General features: G+C 40.6%; 1 protein-coding gene across 3 annotated transcripts in view; it reads right to left on the bottom strand.

Annotated features, from left to right (window-relative positions):
* The window catches only part of MAPKAP1 (MAPK associated protein 1), a 122,759-nt gene that overhangs the window by 36,486 nt on the left and 65,334 nt on the right, over positions 1 to 20,939 (bottom strand). For all 3 annotated transcript variants that reach the window (XM_075184815.1, XM_075184814.1, XM_075184813.1), the window contains 2 exons: positions 13,603 to 13,712; positions 1,861 to 1,968 (listed from right to left, as the gene is read on the bottom strand). In XM_075184815.1, coding sequence (XP_075040916.1) covers positions 1,861 to 1,968; positions 13,603 to 13,712 — 218 coding nt within the window. The remainder of the gene's footprint in view (positions 1 to 1,860; positions 1,969 to 13,602; positions 13,713 to 20,939) is intronic.

Here is a 20,939-nt window from a genome sequence, read left to right as displayed (position 1 = left end):
GTTCCGTGCTGGTTTGCTTAGGTTGCACAAAGCCTCTATGGACAGTATCTCAAAAGTCCTCGAAGGCCCACGGACTTCAGGACAATATTGGAATAAAAGAGAGGAAAGCCAGGTCTCAAGAGCATTGGGGCAACTGGGAAGTGTTAAGGAGGCCTACATTAACAGTGACAGACTAGGTTGGGATCCGCAGTGGACGATTGACCCAAGGATAGGGATAGTAAATGGTCGGTGGTGGTAAGTGGAGAGCAGGATGCCCCATGCTGCTGCAGAGTGCAAAGCCGGCGCATACAGGCCCTGGCATCCAATGCCGGCGTACGCAGTTCCCCACTGCCTGCAATGGTAGCGCAGTTCCACGCCATCTCCGTTGGTAATGCAGCTCCACAGTGCCCTTGTTAATATTGCATTTCACACTGCCCCCGTTAATAAGGTAATTCCACACTATCTTTGTCAATAAAGCAGAATTACATTGCCAGGGCTATTAACGCAGTTCCGCATTGTCGTTGCTAATTATGCAGTTTCACACTAACCTAGCATATAAGACAAGCTGTCCCAATATATAGTACAATTTCCCACTGGTCTAAAGTATAACAGACCTACACTGCTGACTGCACATTATAGTGCTATTTGGAAGTAAGAGAAGAGACGAATGCAGTTTGTACTAATATGTAATGTATTCTGTTTCCATCTGCTCATGACCCCTTCATCTGTTATCTAGAGATTCTCATTTCAGCTGTGCTGGAGTCAGACCCTCCACACAGATCCGTCATGACCGAGATAAACAGGACCCTGATACTTATGTACAGAGTGAGTCAATCAATCACAGTTCATGTGCATATTCTCTTAGCTAGCAGACCTGAGAACCAACAACCCAAATTATTAAGTGTGTGAGAGCATGGGCCCGATGCTCAGTTGAACGTGCACAGTTTGCGTAGTGTAAATTCCACAAATTTGTACTGCGTGTGCCCACAAAAAGAAAAAAAGCACTTGCACATGTATATGTGTGCAACTCTGCGCTTGCTTGCGATTGTAGATGTGGGAAGGGGGATTGAAGGGGTGGTCTAACGTATGCCGAGTTCAGCCATGCCGTGTTCTGACAATAGCAAACAGATGCAGACCAGCACAGAGATGTAAATACACCTGTTTAAGCCTGAGGAATGGTGCAAATACACACTGATAATGACCACGGTCGCCAGCACCAGTTAGCCACTTCTGATTGGCTGATTGCGAATTCACCTCTGAAGCTGATAGGTGCTTTCTTCATTAACCATGAATATATTATAGGATTATGTGGGTGTATTTCATACCTGTGACTGAGGAAGGGGGAGGGGCAGGGTGTCACAGATCAGTTCATTTTGACCCCGCCCCAGCAGCACTATCATGCAATCGTATCATTACGCCACAAATCGATTCATGGAAGACCCCACTATGCCCACTTCATAAGGAAGTGGATAGGATGCGGGAGAATGGCCTGCTCTCCCGGAAATTCTGGGAGTATGTTGTATTTTAGAAATCATTTTTTTATAGTCTTTACTTTCATTCGTAGGTGAGAAGGAATATTGTATCTGCTGCGTTACATCAAGCATTATATGGAAAGTGTCTTTTATTATCAAATCAAATGTTAACAAGCATTGATTGTGTTTACGACCAGGTTGCGTGTATGTGTAAGTTTGCATGTATGCCTGGTATAACATTGGAGTATATGATCCGGGTGCAGAGCTGAACTTGCAATGCGTGTGAAGCAGGCTATTCTTATGGGCAGCTTTGTTTTGTTTATTTAGAGTAAATTACACCCAACATGCATCAAACTCGGCAACAGGCTCTGTGTGCTCAGAGCCCACACACCAGGGAACAGACACTTACTGTTCTCTCTGACCAAGCAGAACTCCACGGAATTCTGACTCTCCAGTGTGCGGTCCAGGTCTACCGGGACATTTGGCTGGTTCTGCTTCTCTAGCCGATACTGGGGACCTAAAACACACAAAGCAACACTGAGTCAAATACAATGTTTATTAGGTAACATACATATATACTTCTCACTGTGTAGCAGGATGCACATACAGACAGCAAGTTGACTTGAGACAATTTAAGTAACACGGAGCGTTATGGTTCCACCAGTTTATGCAATGCTGATGCCACCCCCTCCAATACAGTGTATGTGTGCGCGGGTCTCATGAGGACCTAGCCCAGCATGGCACTATTAGCCTCAATTAAAATTGTCCCATCTGTACATAAATACAACATTATGCATTATACATATATAAAACTACATTTTCTAAAATGAGTTTCCCAGCTTTTCTGATGCTATTTATAAATCCAATTATTCTCAATTTATTGTTGAATACAGTCATGGAAAATTATAACTGAAGTGATCAATTGGATTTCTCAGTGCTGTTGGAATGTACAGCTTGCATATATTTGCTTGTGTGCACCGTGTATATTTTTATTTCTGTAATATGCAATGCATACATGAACAATGACATGACTGCAGTTTACCAGCTCTTAAGTCAACGCAGTAACATAATCAGAGATTTAAATCCTAACATTTTCATTTCACACTTTAAACACATTAATCCTAAACCAAAATCATATTGTAAGGACCCATCTACTAGACAGAATATGGTCACATGGGTGACACGAACACTTGTATTTTACAGTTTTGAACGGAAGTACAGATGGAAGAGGTTAAACATCTCAGAACATGAACAAGGCCTCAAGGGAGTTCCTATTCTGTTGCATTCATGGCTAGAGCTGGACTGGGGTCTCCCTGTGACACCATGCAAGGCACTGCAGGCCTCCTGTACCCTTTACAGAGACCTTAAAAATGTCAGCGGCCCGAGAGGAAACAAGTTTGTTTATGTGGCAGCAGGAGGCGTTTATGTGAAGCAGTAATACGGTCGTCAGGAGAGAGCCGGGCGGAATGATTGATCTACCGCACAAACACGCCTTGTCCTGGGTCAGGAGCAGATTTAGCTATGGGCTCACACAGCCAAAGTCCGAGTGTGAGGGACTGGTGGAAGCTTCAGGCTGACCGCCGGCCAGGAGTCAGTGGACTGTCATTGCAGCTTCACATTTTAACACTAATAAAACGCTATTAGAATGTAGCTCTCAGTTGTTCTAAACATTCTAAAGTTTGATGTACGTTAGTTGGGGGATATAGCTAGCACAAATAATGTTATATTATATAATGTCTAGCAGAGTGCCAGCTCAGTGACCACTGACATTCCTGAATATTAGCTCTCAATTTATAGAGCTCAAAACACCAATAGAGGGAAAAGCATAATACGCCTTAAATCAACTGTTACTGGTAGAAAAATGGCAATATAAATTAATGAGCTATGCTGAAGAAAAATCTCTGTTATTAATACTCTATGATATGAAGATTTGTTCACATTAAAATTAAAATTACATATAATGTGCCAATGGCATTGAAATTGTGAGCTCATGAGTGTGAAAGTACCATACTTTAATCAAAGTTGCAGTCACTTAAAGGTTCAACATTAAGTTTACTAAGCACAATTAGAAAACACATTACACAATGGAGAATGCGTTCTAGGGATAGCTATTTCCATGTAGAAATCAACTGCACAGGATGTCTGCAATGTTGCTCTATGCAGTAAACCTGATCTGCCTCACAGCACTGGGGTCATGAGTTCAATTCCCGACCATGTCCTTATCTGTGAGGAGTTTGTATGTTCTCACCGTGTTTGAGTGGGTTGCCTCCGGGTGCTCCGGTTTCCTCCCACACTCCAAAAACATACTGGTAGGTTAATTGGCTGCTAACAAATTGACCCTAGTCTGTGGGCCTGATTCATTAAGGATCTTAAATTAAGAGGATTCTTATTTCAGTCTCCTGGACAAAACCATGTTACAATGCAAGGGGTGCAAATGAGTGTTCTGTTTTGCACATATGTTAAATACTACTTGTTTTTTATGTAGCACACACATATCAACTTTAAATTTCACTGTACAAATAAGCTATCAAGTATTTGTGTGCTAAATGAAAAAACAGTCAGTATTTAACTTATGTGCAAAACAGAATACTCATTTGCACCCCTTGCATTGTAACATGGTTTTGTCCAGGAGACTGAAATAAGAATCCTCTTAATTTAAGATCCTTAATGAATCAGGCCCTGTGTGTCTGTATCTGTCTGTGTGTTAGGGAATTTAGACTGTAAGCCCCAATGCGGCAGGGACCGATGTGAGTGAGTTCTCTGTACAGTGCTGCGGAATTAGTGGCGCTATATAAATAAATAATAATAATAATCTTCACACTATTCAAAAGCGTACTGATAGAGATGACTAATGTATTTCTATGACATGCTTACACTGGATACGTACTAATGTATGATAAAACCAAAAAATGTAGCTTGAAACTGATCTTCCATGTTGTCATGGACCATAAGACTGACTACATGGGCTACAGTGCCCATGAACAAGCGACCATTTTGTTTCAGTGGCAAAAACAGCCATCTTCTGTCCACTTTGAAGATGAACAAATAAAGAGAAAAACACTAGAACTGGGGAACGAAGAATCGCTTTCTAAGAAAAACAGCCTTTTGAAATGACTGTAAGCAATGTGCCTCAGCTCTAACTACATGTGGCCGGCTGTCTGGAATCATGCTGGAAAAACCGCCACCGTCACTTCTTATTTGGAGGAAAAAGTTATCCCTTCAGTCAAGGTTTAAAGACGGAAAAAAAAAAAAAGAAGAAAGAAGAAGGAAGAAAAGGCCCAGTCTAACTTTTATCTGAGATAGTGATGTCTGTAAACTCTATCTCTCTTTTCTGCTGACAAGCGGTGGCTGAGATAAGATTGGAAGCGAGGCTCACTTTGCTGGGATAAATAAATAATCAATACTCATCTAAATGGAAATGAGGAACAGCAACCCCCCGCGCACCCCCCCTTCACACTACCACCTTCTGATAACAGGACCCCTTATCAGGGATCCAATTTTTCAGTCCTGGCCTTATCAACATCACTCAGCTCTGAGGTAATGTGCAAGAGGGAAGGGGGAAAAAAATCCTGCTGCTAAATTGAAGCGATTGAATGAGATCAGTTTAGTGAGGTGTTGGTTACCCGCAGTTCAAATGTTTAGAAATGCAATTTTGCTCCCATTATGTAGCGGAGGAGGTGAGAGATACGCCGGGAAATGCTCGGGGCATTAATGTGACAGCAACTTAACTCTTCAGCCCCAGAGAGACTGGCAAAGCATTCCTGATTTCTGTGGTACATTGCCATTTAATCTATCTGCTCCCAAATGACCTATATACCACCCTTTATTGGTAACCACAGTCCAAAGCTACACAGAAAATTGCAGAAGAGAACAATTTATTCAGGACATCATGTTTGGAGTTTTCAATGACAGACCATCGCCATTCTTAGAAAAACCAGCAAAACTGTATGATGATGGTATAAGAACTTTGCTAGCATTATTTTAATGAACGCTGATCACTGAAATCTGATTCAGGGTGAGTTATACTGTATACATTCTGCAATCCTCATCATAGAGTCACAGATTGCTGCTAGACTGTTAAGAACGGACATAAGACAATGTTTAACAATGGTAAAACCAGAGAGCTCCTGAGGAGTTAGAGGAGATTCTGATCAGCTTTTCTATACGGTCACTAATAAATCAGTGTAACCTGAATCTAATTAAGATATTTTGTAACTTCCATGTGCTTCTTGTAAAGCCCATATATATGGACACACAATTGGCATAGGCATCCCTATTCCATTCACTATGAAACAGAGCACGGTACATTTTAACAAATATATGCCTGACCTCACATCATTTTCTTATGCAGGGAGAACCTAGGTGCCAATGGTTAGGGTGTGCCCACTGGACGAATGACATAATGTTGCTCATCTAGTGGTTTTAATGCCCCTGCAGTGCCCAAACACAGAGCCCTGGTCGCTGACACGGAGAAGCAGACAGCAGCGTCTTACACACAAAGCTATTAGCTGCTGCTCCTCGATGGCTATGAACGCCATACTGTCAATCTGAGGAGCAGAGAATGCTGCCCAGTGTGCCCACACCCCCCGCCTGCCAAGACAATAAGCAGTGAGGGTGCCACTAGAGAGCGGGGCACAGGTGCCACCTAGGGCACTAGCCTTGTTCCTAAAGCTGGGGTTTTTCTTTGCAGCCCATGTGAATGTGATTGTATGTCTGCAGAGGGATCACCGATCCCTATGCCTACATTATTTTCCCTTCATGGTTAAGTTACTACAGACCCTCTGTGATCCTTTAAAATGTCTCTGAAAGTTTCTTCCCTTTAAACTTATTAACAGTTAGGTATTTCCTTTTCCACAGTTAGTGCCAATAGTAAAGATTATGTCTTTCCAGCTGGATGTTTATAGGGAGGAAATACCTACATCACTCAATACACAATATAAATACATTGAGTGGATGCTTACACTAGCCAAGTGGTATTTTGCAATATGTGAAAATATGTCTGAAACTACACCATATAAGCAAATGTCTTTGAATAGGGACACAATAGGGACATGTATAAAAGATGGTGATGGGGAGAAATAGTGCAGGTAGAAATCAATATGAATAAACCCGTTTTAAGCAAAATTTGGAAATGCTTTGCAACTACTACCACTACTACTACTACTATAAATCTGCTGCAGCCTGATCTCTTGCTTAAGCAGATAGATACAAGCCTGCCGCTTTTGCCTATAATATGACCATATGTCCCACTGCTTCTACCACCAGAATCAAAAAAGTATTGCTTTAGTGGCAACCATTGCTATTTTGAGAAATATACAGTTCCTAAAAAATGCTTACGTCCAGCTAAAGCGTAGGAATGCAGCTGGATATTCGTTATTAATGTGAAAGTCCCACGGTCCATGTAAAGTGTAACTAAATACAAACACCCCCAACATCCGTCATTAACCTCTTTATAAACACAAATGGAATCCTCTTTCATGCAGTAGTCCAAATGGAAATTAGACATTTTGACACACATGGGCAGTAGGTAAATGCAGATCTTTGACCACACCTACAACAATAAATAGGACAAGCTGTTGCAGCCAATGGCTAGGGATTTGGGGATTTAAAGCATCACTTGATGTGCCAAATGTTATTATTGGTTAACTAGACCAGGCCTGGCCAACCTGTGGTTCTCCAGGTGTTGTGAAACTTCAAGCCCCAGCATGCTTTGCCAGTAGACAATCAGCTACTAGGTGGCAGGGCATGGTGGGACTTGCGGTTTCACAACACCTAGAGAGCCACAGGTTGGCCAGGCCTGATCTAGACTAAACAATCTTCTAAGCCTCATATGTGTCTTGTAAACAATAACCAACATTTACAAAATACAGAACTACATATGCAGCCAGCGTTAGACTATCTTTTAATGCCAAGTGATTCTGCCGCCTTTGCGCAGCCCATGCAGCGTGATTGCTCCATGAGTAATGTTAACATTAAACATCAAACCATTGTTAAGTTTTACTTGCGATATTAAGACTAACTGCATGGTTTACTTTTGAATTATTGTAAATATACAAGGTTGTAGTGAGAACCGCCGGAATGACAGATGATGACAATAATAAATTAAAACTCTCAAATGAATGAATCACCAACATCTGTGGCCTGAGCAATGGTAACTGCCAGTCACTTAGAGAAAAAACAAACATAACAGAATAGTTGCGAGAGAGTGTCAAGTGATTGACAGTTACCTTTATTCAGACCACAGATTATCCAGATGAACTGGCTGTTAACTTCAGGTATTAAGGGGGTGTCCCCTTATGACCACCATTTGCTATATGTAAGGAGCATATCTGATTGACAAAGGCTCCGCTAAGGGCGGAGTTGCCCTTTAACCCAGGAAAAAAGCAAACAAATGTGGACTTATCCAAACAATAAAGTTACAAGTCCTTTAAATTCTAATTAACATTTTCCAATGTTAACCAAGAAAAAGGGAAAATAACTCTGTATAATACAGTCGCTAAGAATAGAATAAGCTATTGGGGATAAAAAAAGAATTTAGTAATTATGTGAATTTATATGGATATAGACTGAAGCATAGGAAAGAGGTGTATAAACGATCAGTTAATTGGTGTCAATTAAAGATTATTTTATCTTTAAACTGTCATTTAACTGTTATGGGGTGTGCAGACTGATGGATTTTATGTAACCATATCAGGATGAAGAAATTACAAGAAATGGATACGTTATCAGATTATACAAGGAGGATTATACACATGAATGTAGATGCAGTGTAAGTCTAAATATAATGTATTTTATGTCCCTCTACAATACATGAGAAGCCTCTAGTAATGTAGCCGACTATTGGGACACAGATTAACTTGCAAAATGCAGTTGACCTTGGTGGGTATCTAGTCTGTCACGTACCCACAGGAGCTGTGTAATGGAAAAATGGTGAGATAGCAGGTCAGGAACAGTTGAGTCTCATCATAGGTAGCAGTATGATAATAATGTGTGGATGAAAAGACCTGTTTTGAAAATACTGAGTAAAAACAGGGATAATGGATACAGGCAGCAGGATTAATATTAGGCTTATGGACAATGTTTCCTCTAAGTTGAGCATCTTGGAAATGATGGCAGGGACAAGTGAACTTGTAGAGTCCATTGTGCAGGGTTGCACTACACAACAGATTTCCGATGCAGCATTGTACATTGTAGTCACTCATCACTAGCCCACTTGTCTTAGAAAGGACATTAGTCATAGACAGGTCTACAATACAGGAGTGTATGGAGACACTAGCCTAAGAAAGCACCAACAACAATACTATAAATTGATTTCCCTCCGCAGGCCAACTATTTATTCAATCGTGCAAACTGTACCCCTTAAACACTGGCTAGTGACAGTAACAAGACATTGCAATAGGCTAGATTAATGAGAAGCCCACACGATTTGGTCTACTTAAACAGCATGGTGCAGACACACACATAATATACGTTGGTGCAGACAGCAGTAGTGAAGTGGTTAAAGCCCATTTTATTAATTGAGAAGCATTTGTGTGCCAGACGCCGGCCATCTGATCTCTGGTATCACCGGCTCTCCCATTTCCTGCCTCGCTGAGATAATATGCTTACTCAACAGTGCAGACAATTTTTGGGCTATTTTGTGTCACTTTAGACAATTTAAGAAGAAAAGTCTGACAGCTGTGACATGACTTATAAACAGATGTTTTCATTTACGCTGAAAGGTATTAGCCGTTCAATGGCTGCGTCTTAATAACTCGCTGTGACCTGTGGAAAATTCAGGTCACCCCGGAGAAATGTTGGCAAGGGACCTTGTTTAACAATTAAACTTGGGAGAGCAGTTTGTACTTAAAAAGGATTAAGTAATCCTGGCCCCGGGAAGTTTACAGATTGAAGCTGCCGCGGTGGAATAAGGTGTTATTTCTGGAAGGTTGTTAAAATATACTGTAGTTTATTCAGCACATGGTGCTCAATGCATAGCTAACAAAGGAATGGGAGGAGGGTAAACATTTATTATTTAGGGATGCATAACGCCTTACTATCCCTAATTTTTAAGGACAATTGCAAGTTTGGTGTTTGTCCTTGGAAATGTCCTGGTTTTTCAATATTGGCCACCAGTATAATACATTTCCCTTATTGTTTGTTCACGATACAAATCTGACTTTCTAATCTTATTATTCTTATTCTCTGCACTTGTTAAAGATGAATTTAATAATTTTTAGTTTAAGATACAAAACAATGACATATTGGACATCTTATGATGAGTTGTTCTGCATCAAGGTCGGCTAAGGCTGGCCACACACAGCCAGATCTATCCGCTCAGCTGATTGATCTCTTCCAGGTTCCGCATTCATAGGCCAATAGCAGTAATCCTACAACAGTGTCTTTCATTGTGTCCCATAATAGTTCTATTTACATTTAATTTGTATTATTACTTGGCTATTTATGGGGCTACACTTGCTGCACGGTGGCTCAGTGGTTAGCACTTCTGCCTCGTAGCACTGGGGTCATGAGTACGATTCCCAACCATGGCCTTAGCTGTGAGGAGTTTGTATGTTCTCCCCGTGTTTGCGTGGGTTTCCTCCCACACTCCAAAAATATACTGGTAGGTTAATTGGCTGCTATTAAATTGACCATAGTCTCTCTCTCTGTCTGTGGTGTGTATGTTAGAGAATTTAAACTGTAAGCGTCAATGGGGCAGGGACCGATGTGAATGAGTTCTCAGTACAGCGCTGCGGAATTAGTGGCGCTATATAAATAGCTGCTGCTGATAATGAATACTGGACTAACTGAGTGTGGAGTAAATGGACATGATGTGCTTAAATGCTCTCGCCCAATAGCAAAGCAAAGCTTCTCTAGTAGTTATACAAAAACAGTGCCAACTATGATTTTGTCCATGAGATAGCAGACTTGTCAAGAAATATTTTTATATACCAAAAAACAGCCAATACCGCTGTGTTAAGATGTCTGCAACATGGCGTCTCTCGACATCTGTGTTGTCCCGTGTAACTGACTGTCTTTCTGCCATTTCATCTTGGATGTCCTCTCGCCAACTCAAACAATCTTTCTAAAACGGGAGTTAATAATATTCCCACCCACCAACAAGAGCATACCTGACATTTCTATCTCTGCTGATAACATGACCATAAATCCCACCCCACAAGCTCGCTGCCTAGGTGTAATCCTCGACTCACACCTATCCTTTGTTCCCCACATTGACTCTATATCTAATCATGTTATATACATCTACAAAACATTTCCAGAATTCGCACATATCTCACACAAGACACTGCAAAAACCTTAATTCATGCACTTATCTCTCGCATTGACTACTGCAATTCCTCCTTACTGGTCGTCCCCAAAACAGACTTGAACCCCTACAACCTATTTTGCACGCAGTGGCAAAAATGATTTTCCTTGCAAATCGTTATTCCTCTGCTGAATCACTCTGTATGTCTCTACACTAGTTGCCTGTTTGCTACAGAATCCAATATAAAATACTTTTACTAACCTACAAGGCCATCAACAAAGCTGCACCAACATACATGTCCTCTCGTGTCAAAATATCTCCCAATTCGGCAACTCCGTTCTGCACAAGATCTGCGTCTCTCATCCACCCTCATTACATCCTACCATTCCCGGTTACAGGACTTTTTTCGGGCTGCACCCACTCTATGGAATTCTCTCCCTCGCACAATAAGACTCTCCTCTGGTCTACAAACTTTCAAGCATTCTCTGAAAACCCACCTATTCAGACAAGCTTATAATATTCCTCAACCACCCTCTTAGCCTCACTACAGTACCCTATTACCACCCATTACACAATTTCACACAAGACAACTACCCCATGACCAACATTGTTGTGTGACAGGATCATTTAGCCTATGAGTCACTTTTACCTTTGCGGTCTGGCTGGGCCGAAATGCAAAATGTAGACTTAACCTCGTGTGTCAAACTCCCATTGTCCAATAGATTGTAAGCTTGCGAGCAGGGCCTTCTCACCTCTTTGTCTGTTTTACCCAGTTTGTTTATTAGTTTACTGTGTTTGTCCCCAATCGTAAAGCGCTACGGAATATGTTGGCGCTATATAAATAAATGATGATGATGATGAATGCATGGGCTTTCACGAGCTGTCACTGCAGCTGTTAAGGCTCCTAGTTATGTGCAGTTGTAGAGTAATTTTTGCCCTGCACAATGTCTATTATGTTCCGCATTTCAGTATTGAAGAAGGATTTGATCTCTCAATGAAAAAAAAAAAACAAATGTCGTAACTATCTATTGTGCACTTGCCAACTGCTATGGTATATAGTAATTGTTACCCCCAAACGAGTGAAGATCTTGATCTGGAAATCAGTTTATGCAGGGCCACTGTATGTGTGTATAACAGATGTAAATGCAATGTAATATAGACCTATAAAAAAAGGCACATTATTCATGTTGTCTTAGTGTAGGTACTTCTGGTTATTTTAACTTCACTGTATGCATTTTCATATTTGCTGAGGAATTTCTGTTTTTGCCATGAGAGTCCTGTGCTGGCCAAGTGCAAACAAGTGACTATATGACTGTAGACAAAAAATAAAAATAGTGTGATAAGTCTTTCTGCGATTGTGTCTGGTGTCTGTATTTAGGCAGTTTAAGCTAATATGTAGCTCTCTGGCAACTCTACAAATCTTCGCTTACTACCGTCTTCGTGTTGAAGGCCACAGCAGCTGACAAACCACAGGTTAGCCAAGACCGCTGCTTAACAAGTATTCTTTTAAACGGCTCTGTTTTAAACACAAAAAATAACAGAGAAGCCCTGGCCTATACTGAACAGATACAAATATATCATTTGCAATCACTGAAAGCAGCCACATTCTTGCTGTAGGCACACGCGTATTTGCTCAGCGAGATTAACTTGGCAGCTAAATTCTTTGGTTACAGTCAAGGGGATTACATAAATGTCTTTCCATGTCAACCTCCTGCCCTTTGCAATTGCATTAAGTGGACACCAGCAACAAGGCCTGGCCTTGTATTTATGCAGCTGGCCTCTGAAGTAGTTAGAGCTCACCACGACCTTGAAAAAGACTCAAGAACGAGGCAGCGGGTTCCTGGGCGGTGATTAATTGACCTGGTCTCACTTTCCTGCGAGCGGTAGCACAGAGAGATAATTCACAGATACACTAGATAAAGGCAAGTCTGAAAAAAAAAGTGCACAAAAGACGAGATAAAAAAAGGCAAAAGGAGGAGAAGAAACAGGGGGAAAAAAAGCAGCCCAGCCCAACAGACCATTTGCAGCCGCTAACGACTTGTTCATTATGAGTGATGATGGATAAAGACTTCTCACGCTGCGATGGGATGGAGATTTATATGCATAGTTCTGTCTCCCAACTTGGGAGAGAGATCATCATCATTTAATTCTATCTCAGCGGTCAGAGATGGGCGTCCAGAGGAGCTGGGTACCACGGCATGCTGTCAGCTGGCACAATCTGAACGCGTGCAGCTGGAACATCTGGAGCAGGCTGCCCACGGCCCGGCTGAACAATAGACTCTGGAGCACTGCCAAATTGCTTGCAGACGTTGGCAGCAGAAGGAGGCTTCCGTCCCCGCTCCATCTCGCTCTCTGTTTATGAGGATCTGATCTCTCCCAGACTCTTATCTCTCCCTAGGGATACGCCTTAAGATTGCTCTACCATGTCCTTCACCACCTTATCTCTCACCACTTTTATTAAAAACTTGACCCCCCCCCCCTCCCCCTTCCTTACGCCCGTCGATAGCTTGTTAAACCTTGTGATGGATAGGATACAGTCTGTTGGTAGAGGAACAAGAGCTCTGAGATGTTTTGGAACAGTTTAAACTTTTTATATTCAGGGGGGAGTCTGGAGAACATGCCCATTTGGAGGAGGAGAGGACAAGAACTGAGGCTGGACTGAATCAGAGAAAATCCATGATTCATTGTACTGACCATTCACTATTTCCTACTCTAATAAAGCCACTATTACATATTACACATTTTTCAGCTCTGACACTTGTTGACTGTTGTAGGAAAGAAACACTGTTGGTCGTAAGACAGAACATGAAAACATATATAATCTATATTGTATGTACACAGTTGGTAAATTATCACATGGGTATAATATGTACAAGCACTCCCAATTCTTGATGGCTCACACACCTGAGTTCCTCTGTGACCCCTTCCTTCGTTTCAGAGCTTTCTCCAAAATCTCACGCATGGTCACATTCGTACTGTCCACCTGGATCAAGGAGAATCCATGTGCTGCATTTCTGTTGGGGAAGACATATATACTTGTAATTATCGCAACACACACACACTCCTTGAATACAGACAGAAACACAGAATACAGAATATAGACACCACATACATAACTGACACTTATGTTCTAATCCTTGAACCGTACTGTGTTATTCACATAAACAACCTTAAATAAAAGGGATTTTTACCTTAACTAAACGTACTGAAACTAAAATTCTGCTGCACTCCTCTGCTAGATATTTGCTTTATTCACTGGTTACCAGTGTGTGGGATGCTGATCCCTTTTATGGGGGATATTCAGTTGTTTTACCATCTCCCTCTCCCTGGTGTCTGTGATTTTTCCTGTTACCCGCAGCGAGGAGTGACGAGAACTCTGTGCGTGAAGTCCAGTTCCATAAAGTGCTTCTATTCTGTTCTAATAAAGAGGACTGGATGGATTAAGTCATTGTGAATGGCTAGCCCACAGTGCAATATGGCTCACTGGTACAGGAAAACAGAGGGGTACTGGAGGATGGACATCCTATTATTGGACATCCCTGTATAATGTATTATAAGTGACAGACACTAATCTACTCACTGCTCTATTGCATTTGTGCAGTGTAGTTTTGTTTTCCCAATGAATACTTCTACTGTGTTGCCCAACATACCAAACATTTAAAAGTAGGCAGCAGTAAATGATTACTGCTCAAACAGCTCAAAAGAGATATTGTAGAGGAAGATGATAAGGGGAAAACAATATTAAGTATCTGCTGCACTTGCTCTCCTTCCCTTAAACATGGAGTGAAAGTAGACAATCAACACATGCTCAAAAAGATAAAGGATTAGGCATGTGGCATGCAACGTTTGGTAAATAAAACCACACAATGCAGCAAGGATGCAGGAGCAGACAGACACTGTGTGCTTCTGGTCTATATTTATGTCATTAAGATATCATATTTTTATGTTGTCAGAAGTAGAAACCACCTACTGTGATTGCTTAGGCCACCTACTGAAATAAACAGGTATTAGCCCAATCCTGCATTATCACATCTTAATGATCAGCACCTTAAATGTTTACAGTATTGTGCACAGGGAGCCCGAAATCAGGCCTGGACTTTAAGGTACTTATATACATGATATAGATATATTTAATAGCATTTCATACAATTAAACATTTTGTTTATATTCGGAAAGTCTGTCATGTAAATGCACAATCCACAGTGACGATAATGGAAACACCTGACTGACCACTGGAACAACGACTACACTCAGATATGGGCAGCACGGTGGCTCAGTGGTTAGCACTTCTGCCCTACAGTACTGGGGCCATGAGTTCAATTCCCGACCATGGCCTTATCTGTGTGGAGTTTGTATGTTCTCCCCGTGTTTGCGTGGGTTTCCTCCAGGTGCTCCGGTTTCCATCCACACTCCAAAAACATAATAGTAGGTTAATTGGCTGCTATCAAAATTGACCCTAGTCTGTGTCTGTGTGTGTGTTAGGGAATTTAGACTGTAAACTCCAATGGGGCAGGGACTGATGTGAGTGAGTTCTCTGTACGGCGCTGCGGAATTAGTGGCGCTATATAAATAAATGATGATGATGATGATATACAGACCTGCTGGTGACATGCTCTATCGGTCTTATGCCATGCCGTGTCAGTATAGCTCTGGGTGGCATCAAAACTATTCTCTGAGATTTCAGGTAAATGAAACGTGATACACTGGTGGGTTCCTCAAACTATATTTTCAGTGTTGTAGGAGAATATATGGTTGCAGCTATTACTCATATCAGTGACTCTGAATTACTGAATTGTGGATGTAATACCCGAATACACTTTGAATTTACAATATACACTTTGTGAATATATCCATGAACTGTATGAATTCTATGAGAATGGTAATAAATGGAAGTTTTCCTATATCAATTAAATCAGGGCTGTTCTCTGGCCGGGTGTCGTCCACTACTTGAAAAGCTACATAGACTGTATTTATACATCAGCATTTTTGTAATAGTGTTTGGCCTCTTCATCTAAGTACTTGGATAGCACTGACCCAAATGAGCATCTTACAATTCAAGATTCTTTGCACAATTGACAAAGTGCATAAGATCAACAATCATTAATGTTATTGTGATGAGGTGTAGCCATAATTTCCTATTCTGGTGTGAAAACAGATGTTGTTGGACTAATAGTATCTCAACAATAGAGAGTTCTGTTCTTATGGTAAGTGAATGCGTAACAAAAACAACAAAGAAACAATTAATCATATATAAATATCACTAAATATAAAATATTAGAGACATAATATTAAACATTGCTGGATCTTTTGATTGACGTCTTTGTAATTTAGTTTTGAACAGAATAATGTTTAGTGAATTTGGCCCTAATTTCACAATATTATTTGTCCCTTCTGGGTTAAAGACAAAGGCAGCCCATGGTTGATAGATGATGTAGGTCACAGATAAAGGATGGTCTACTGTGTCTGTGCATTAGACTGTGCTTCTGTTACTGAATGCACAGAAGGGCTGTAGGACCCTTGTAATTTGTATCCTCCTGCTCTACCTGTGGACGCCTCATCCAACCTGCCATGTACAAAGCTGGCGGTGATAAGTGAAACCCCCTCCCGTCTTTAATGACAGTGATCATTCTCAGCTAACGGGTCTCTCTATCTTCCTTTATGGCCATGGCCTGTTTCATTGGACAGGGAGGGAGAGGATGGAGGGGGGAAGAGGAGATGTGTTTCTGTTTCTCTGACATGCCTCCTAGGCCCAATTCACATTTTATAAATGAACTGGAGAGTGAGATGGAGATACAGAGTGTAGGCAAGCACTCTACCATACAATACCAATACCATTTGAGGGGTATATTTACTAAACGGCGGGTTTGAAAAAGTGGAGATGTTGCCTATGGCAACCAATCCAATTCTAGCTGTCATTTAGTAGAATGCACTAAATAAATGAAAGCTAGAATCTGATTGGTTGCCATAGGCAACATCTCCACTTTTTCAAACCCGCCGTTTAGTAAAGCTAGCCCCAAGAGTTAATTAAAATGGCAGCTATTTGCACAATTTTCAAATAAATCAGCTTTCTACTATATAATACAATTGGACAGCCCAGTTAACTCACATTTTTTTTTAGCCATTAGGGATACAGAGCAATTCAGTGTTTAGGCTGATCTGTATATATAACTAATAGGAGTTATTATTTATTTATATTATTTGGACCAATTAAAAGTTTTACCAGTTAACCCTTCTTTGTCAGAGCGCTGTAGCACCATGAAAACTACTCACCAAAAAAGTACTGCACAATAGACCTGGATCATTCTGGGAGTGTATGGAAATTGCCAGCCTTGGTTATGTCTGTTCGCTCGGCTGGAGCACAAATGAGACACAGATGTATTTCAGCTCTTGGCATAAAAGAGACAGCTAATGGCTTTATTTTGTGCCCTGCCTTCCCAGTTGGGCACAGGTACTCAGGGTGTGAACTGGCTGCCCCCCCCTCCCTCCCCCTGCCTACTCTCTAACAGTTATTGATTGCCCTAGCGGATAGCCACTGCAGATTCCTGGCAGTCCGCTTCCAGACGAGGACTGCTGGGTATTCAGAGTAAGATGTGGCCAGCGCTCTGTTTGCGTTGGCAGCGGCAGGTGTGGGCAACATAACTGCAAACACCAGCGGCTCTGGTAGGTCTCAGAAAGCAAGACAGACTTGCAGTTGCATGCTCAGGAGAACTCCGCCAAACCAACCATTAAATAGTTTGTGGAGGCCTTTGCATGGAGGGGGGCTGCACTAACAGCAATAATTTAGGTTCATCTTCTCTTTGATCACTTATATAATTGCCAAAATGATTTCTGCATCATAAAAAGCATGCTCAAATCTGTAGTTTAACATATTGCTGAAGTCTTATCAGACTATTTTGAAAACTTATCTTCTGATTATGAGCTTAACACAGTTACTGAGATAAAAACATGTAATATACTACAGAGCATTCACAAATGCTGATGCCAAAATTTTACTAGTGCACTATTTTTCACAGTAATACAAGTGCTGCTGCATACAACCAATAGCATTTTTTAGAAGCAGCCCCTCTAGCTTAGAGAATAACAGTTCCATGTGGGCAGCACGGTGGCTTAGTGGTTAGCTCTTCTGCCTTACAGCATGAGTTCAATTCCAGACCATGGCCTTATCTGTGAGGAGTTTGTATGTTCTCCCCGTGTTTGCGTGGGTTTCCTCCCACACTCCAAAAACATACTGGTAGGTTAATTAGCTGCTAACAAATTGACCCGTGTGTGTGTGTGTCTGTTAGGGAATTTAGATTGCTGTAAGCCCCAATAGGGCAGGGACTGATGTGAGTGAGTTCTCTGTACTGCGCTACGGAATTAGTGGCGCTATATAAATAAATGGTGATGATGATGATGTGACCACAGCAATAATCAATGGCTGGTTTCCAATCCTCACATATAAGAACAATCAGGCTATTCATTTGGGGATTGCATGTTACATAAAAAGACACAGTCATCAAAGCTGTGTTTCATTGTTATGTTCGTAGCCTTAAGGAAGACATAGCGGCTGTGCACTTTATGTGAATAAAATTTGTACAAAAATGTCAAATGTGTTTAATTTCATTTTTGGAGGCCACAGCTGTTACCAATGCAGCTTCTTGCTCTCAGCCTCAACGTCTTGTCACTTTTCACTGAGATACAATTGGTAGCTGTGTTATCACTAGTTAGCTGGAATAGTGTGGCCTATTGCCTAGAGCCAAGTTAATTGATCAAATTGAGCTAGATATAATAACAAAGAGAGATGCAGCTATTGTACAAGTCTCTTGTAGAATAACATGGCTAGGAATACATTAAACTTTACAAATTATTTTAGTAAATAGTAGATTATATGACACTACCCTATCTTTAATGGCAAAAAATAAACCTAATTTCAGACTTCTCCTTTTAAACCAGTTGTTAATGGGCAGGTGAAAAACAGGGACAACAGACAGAGACTTCGGATTCAACTGATTAAATCAAGACTGTAACCATGTTACAGTCTTGTTTGGGTGATCATTTAGGTATAGGCCATCCTTGACTTCTATGGAGACCATAAATAAATTTGAAGTTAGCTCATGATGCCTTAGGATACCGCAATATACTGAAGATGGAAAGATCATTCAACACAAATCTTAGGACTTCATAGACTGTCTCAACGTGCATTTCCTACTTCTGTAGAATAGAATGCAATATGCAGTCCATGCCTTGTAAATTGTTGTATATAGAGAGTTTAATGAAAGTTGTTTATATAGACCTCTCTATGCAATATACTTTTACACTTGGCCAGTGTTTTGTCCTCAGCTTACATAATGACTTAATAGCTATATAATATCTCAATTATTGTAGTTCCAATACCGGCACATGTGTCAAAGGAGACAATTAAACCCAAATGTTATTTTCTGGTAGAATTTCACACTAACATAACATCATTTCAGGGACATCACAAGCACAGCTATTGATTTCGGTCACTATAATCAGTAGAACTAGGTGGGCTGTCATCTAGCTGCTGATCAAAACCTTCTAGTCATGGGATAAATTGGCAACGTTACCTTTAAATACTAGTAACCAAAGATAAAAGGTCCACTTTGGATAAACATTCCTGTTAACATTTAAGGCCAAGATTATAATAATGATCCTTACTGCTGTGAACATAAAGAAAAGTGAAAACAAAACAGCTAATGATTGTGTCAAATTTCAGCCCCAATAACCAGACATTACTCACGTGGCCAATCTCAGCTGTTGCAACCAACTGAAGAGTTACTGAGCTTTTGAATTAATCTTTTGAATATAGCAATGAATGAAGTATGTAGGCATATTAGGAGACGTTTATGAAACGTTGCAGAAATGGTGCAGTGACATAAAACAGACAGATTAGGTTTTAATATTTATTAAGGTTTAGTTACCTGAGCACCACATTCCATAAGTGCCCCCCTATTTACTGTATTGCAAAAGTAAGGCAAATAAAATTACCAAACAAAAAAATTGGAGTTTTATACAAAGTGTATATATATATATATATATATATATATATATATATATATATATATATATATATATATATATATCTATGTATTGCTCACTAAAAGGTAGAAATTTCTTCATATGAATGAGCTATATCTTGGTATTCCTTGCTGAAGTATATCAGACCTAAAGATGTATATAATAGTATGACTTCTGAATAGTATGTTTAAGACACAAAAACAAGGAGGAACCATTTCAAGATATAAAATAGCTGATACCAACAAATAAAAGCTTCCATTCAGAATTAACCATTGTTATTTTAAAGACACTAATGAAGTTTTATGCTGCACACAATTGAAAGACAGAGTTAGGGGTATATGGATGGTCCAAGATAGGCTGTTTCAATAGCTTCGATAATACCAGGTTAGCAGCTGCTCACAATGTCCTGGGTTCTAACCTCTGCATTCCAGGAAGACTTTATGGTCAGAATGTGGGGTTGGTTCAAATGCCAGCAACAAACTATGGACCATTCTAAACAAAAGTCCTCCGCAGCTGAAGGGACTGCAGTGCACAATAGTGGTCAAGGAAATGTTTCCCCAGGAGAAAGTGGGACTCAACCCCTGCCTACAACTACAACCATATACAACCAGCTACATGACTGCCACTGATCTGAAATAGAGCTTTAATGAACTACAACTTAAGCTCTCTATCTCCAGGAACACAGGCTTCAAGTCACAAATCTGTGCATATTTGCAAAACCTCTTCACTGTAGCAGTCCCAGATCTTCCAATGACAATGTAGCGTATGGACAAGACGCATAGGACCCTAGGCCAGCACCAAGCAAATACAACACTAACTAGTACATTGTCCTGTGACTTCATTACTATGAAGCTTAAGAGATCGTTTTGAAAACCTTGAAGGGAACGACTTGAATGTTTCTCTAATATTATTGTTTTTTGTTTTTCTTTCTAAATAAAGAGTTCAAAAAAAATAAAATAATTTTTTTGGAGAAACTCGGCAATAATTCGTCACTTCCCTTTAGAGGGACTCTATTGTCCAGGTCTATAGCGACTCTTCACCAGTCCAGGAACAGAGTAGCCTTTAGCCGATCACCTATGCTTTGTGAGAGAAAGGGATTTACCATTCTCCCTAATTGTGTCCAAGGCAACGTCCACCCATTCAGCTCATTCACCTGACTGACCTTCAACTAGAACTATCAACTATGATTATACACTTTACTCAAACCCCTATAACATGTACAG

The sequence above is a fragment of the Mixophyes fleayi genome, chromosome 9 (assembly GCF_038048845.1).
Source record: "Mixophyes fleayi isolate aMixFle1 chromosome 9, aMixFle1.hap1, whole genome shotgun sequence".
Taxonomy (NCBI): domain Eukaryota; kingdom Metazoa; phylum Chordata; class Amphibia; order Anura; family Limnodynastidae; genus Mixophyes; species Mixophyes fleayi.
The sequence above is the reverse complement of the archived record's forward strand: the minus strand, read 5'-3'. Positions and strand labels throughout refer to the sequence as shown.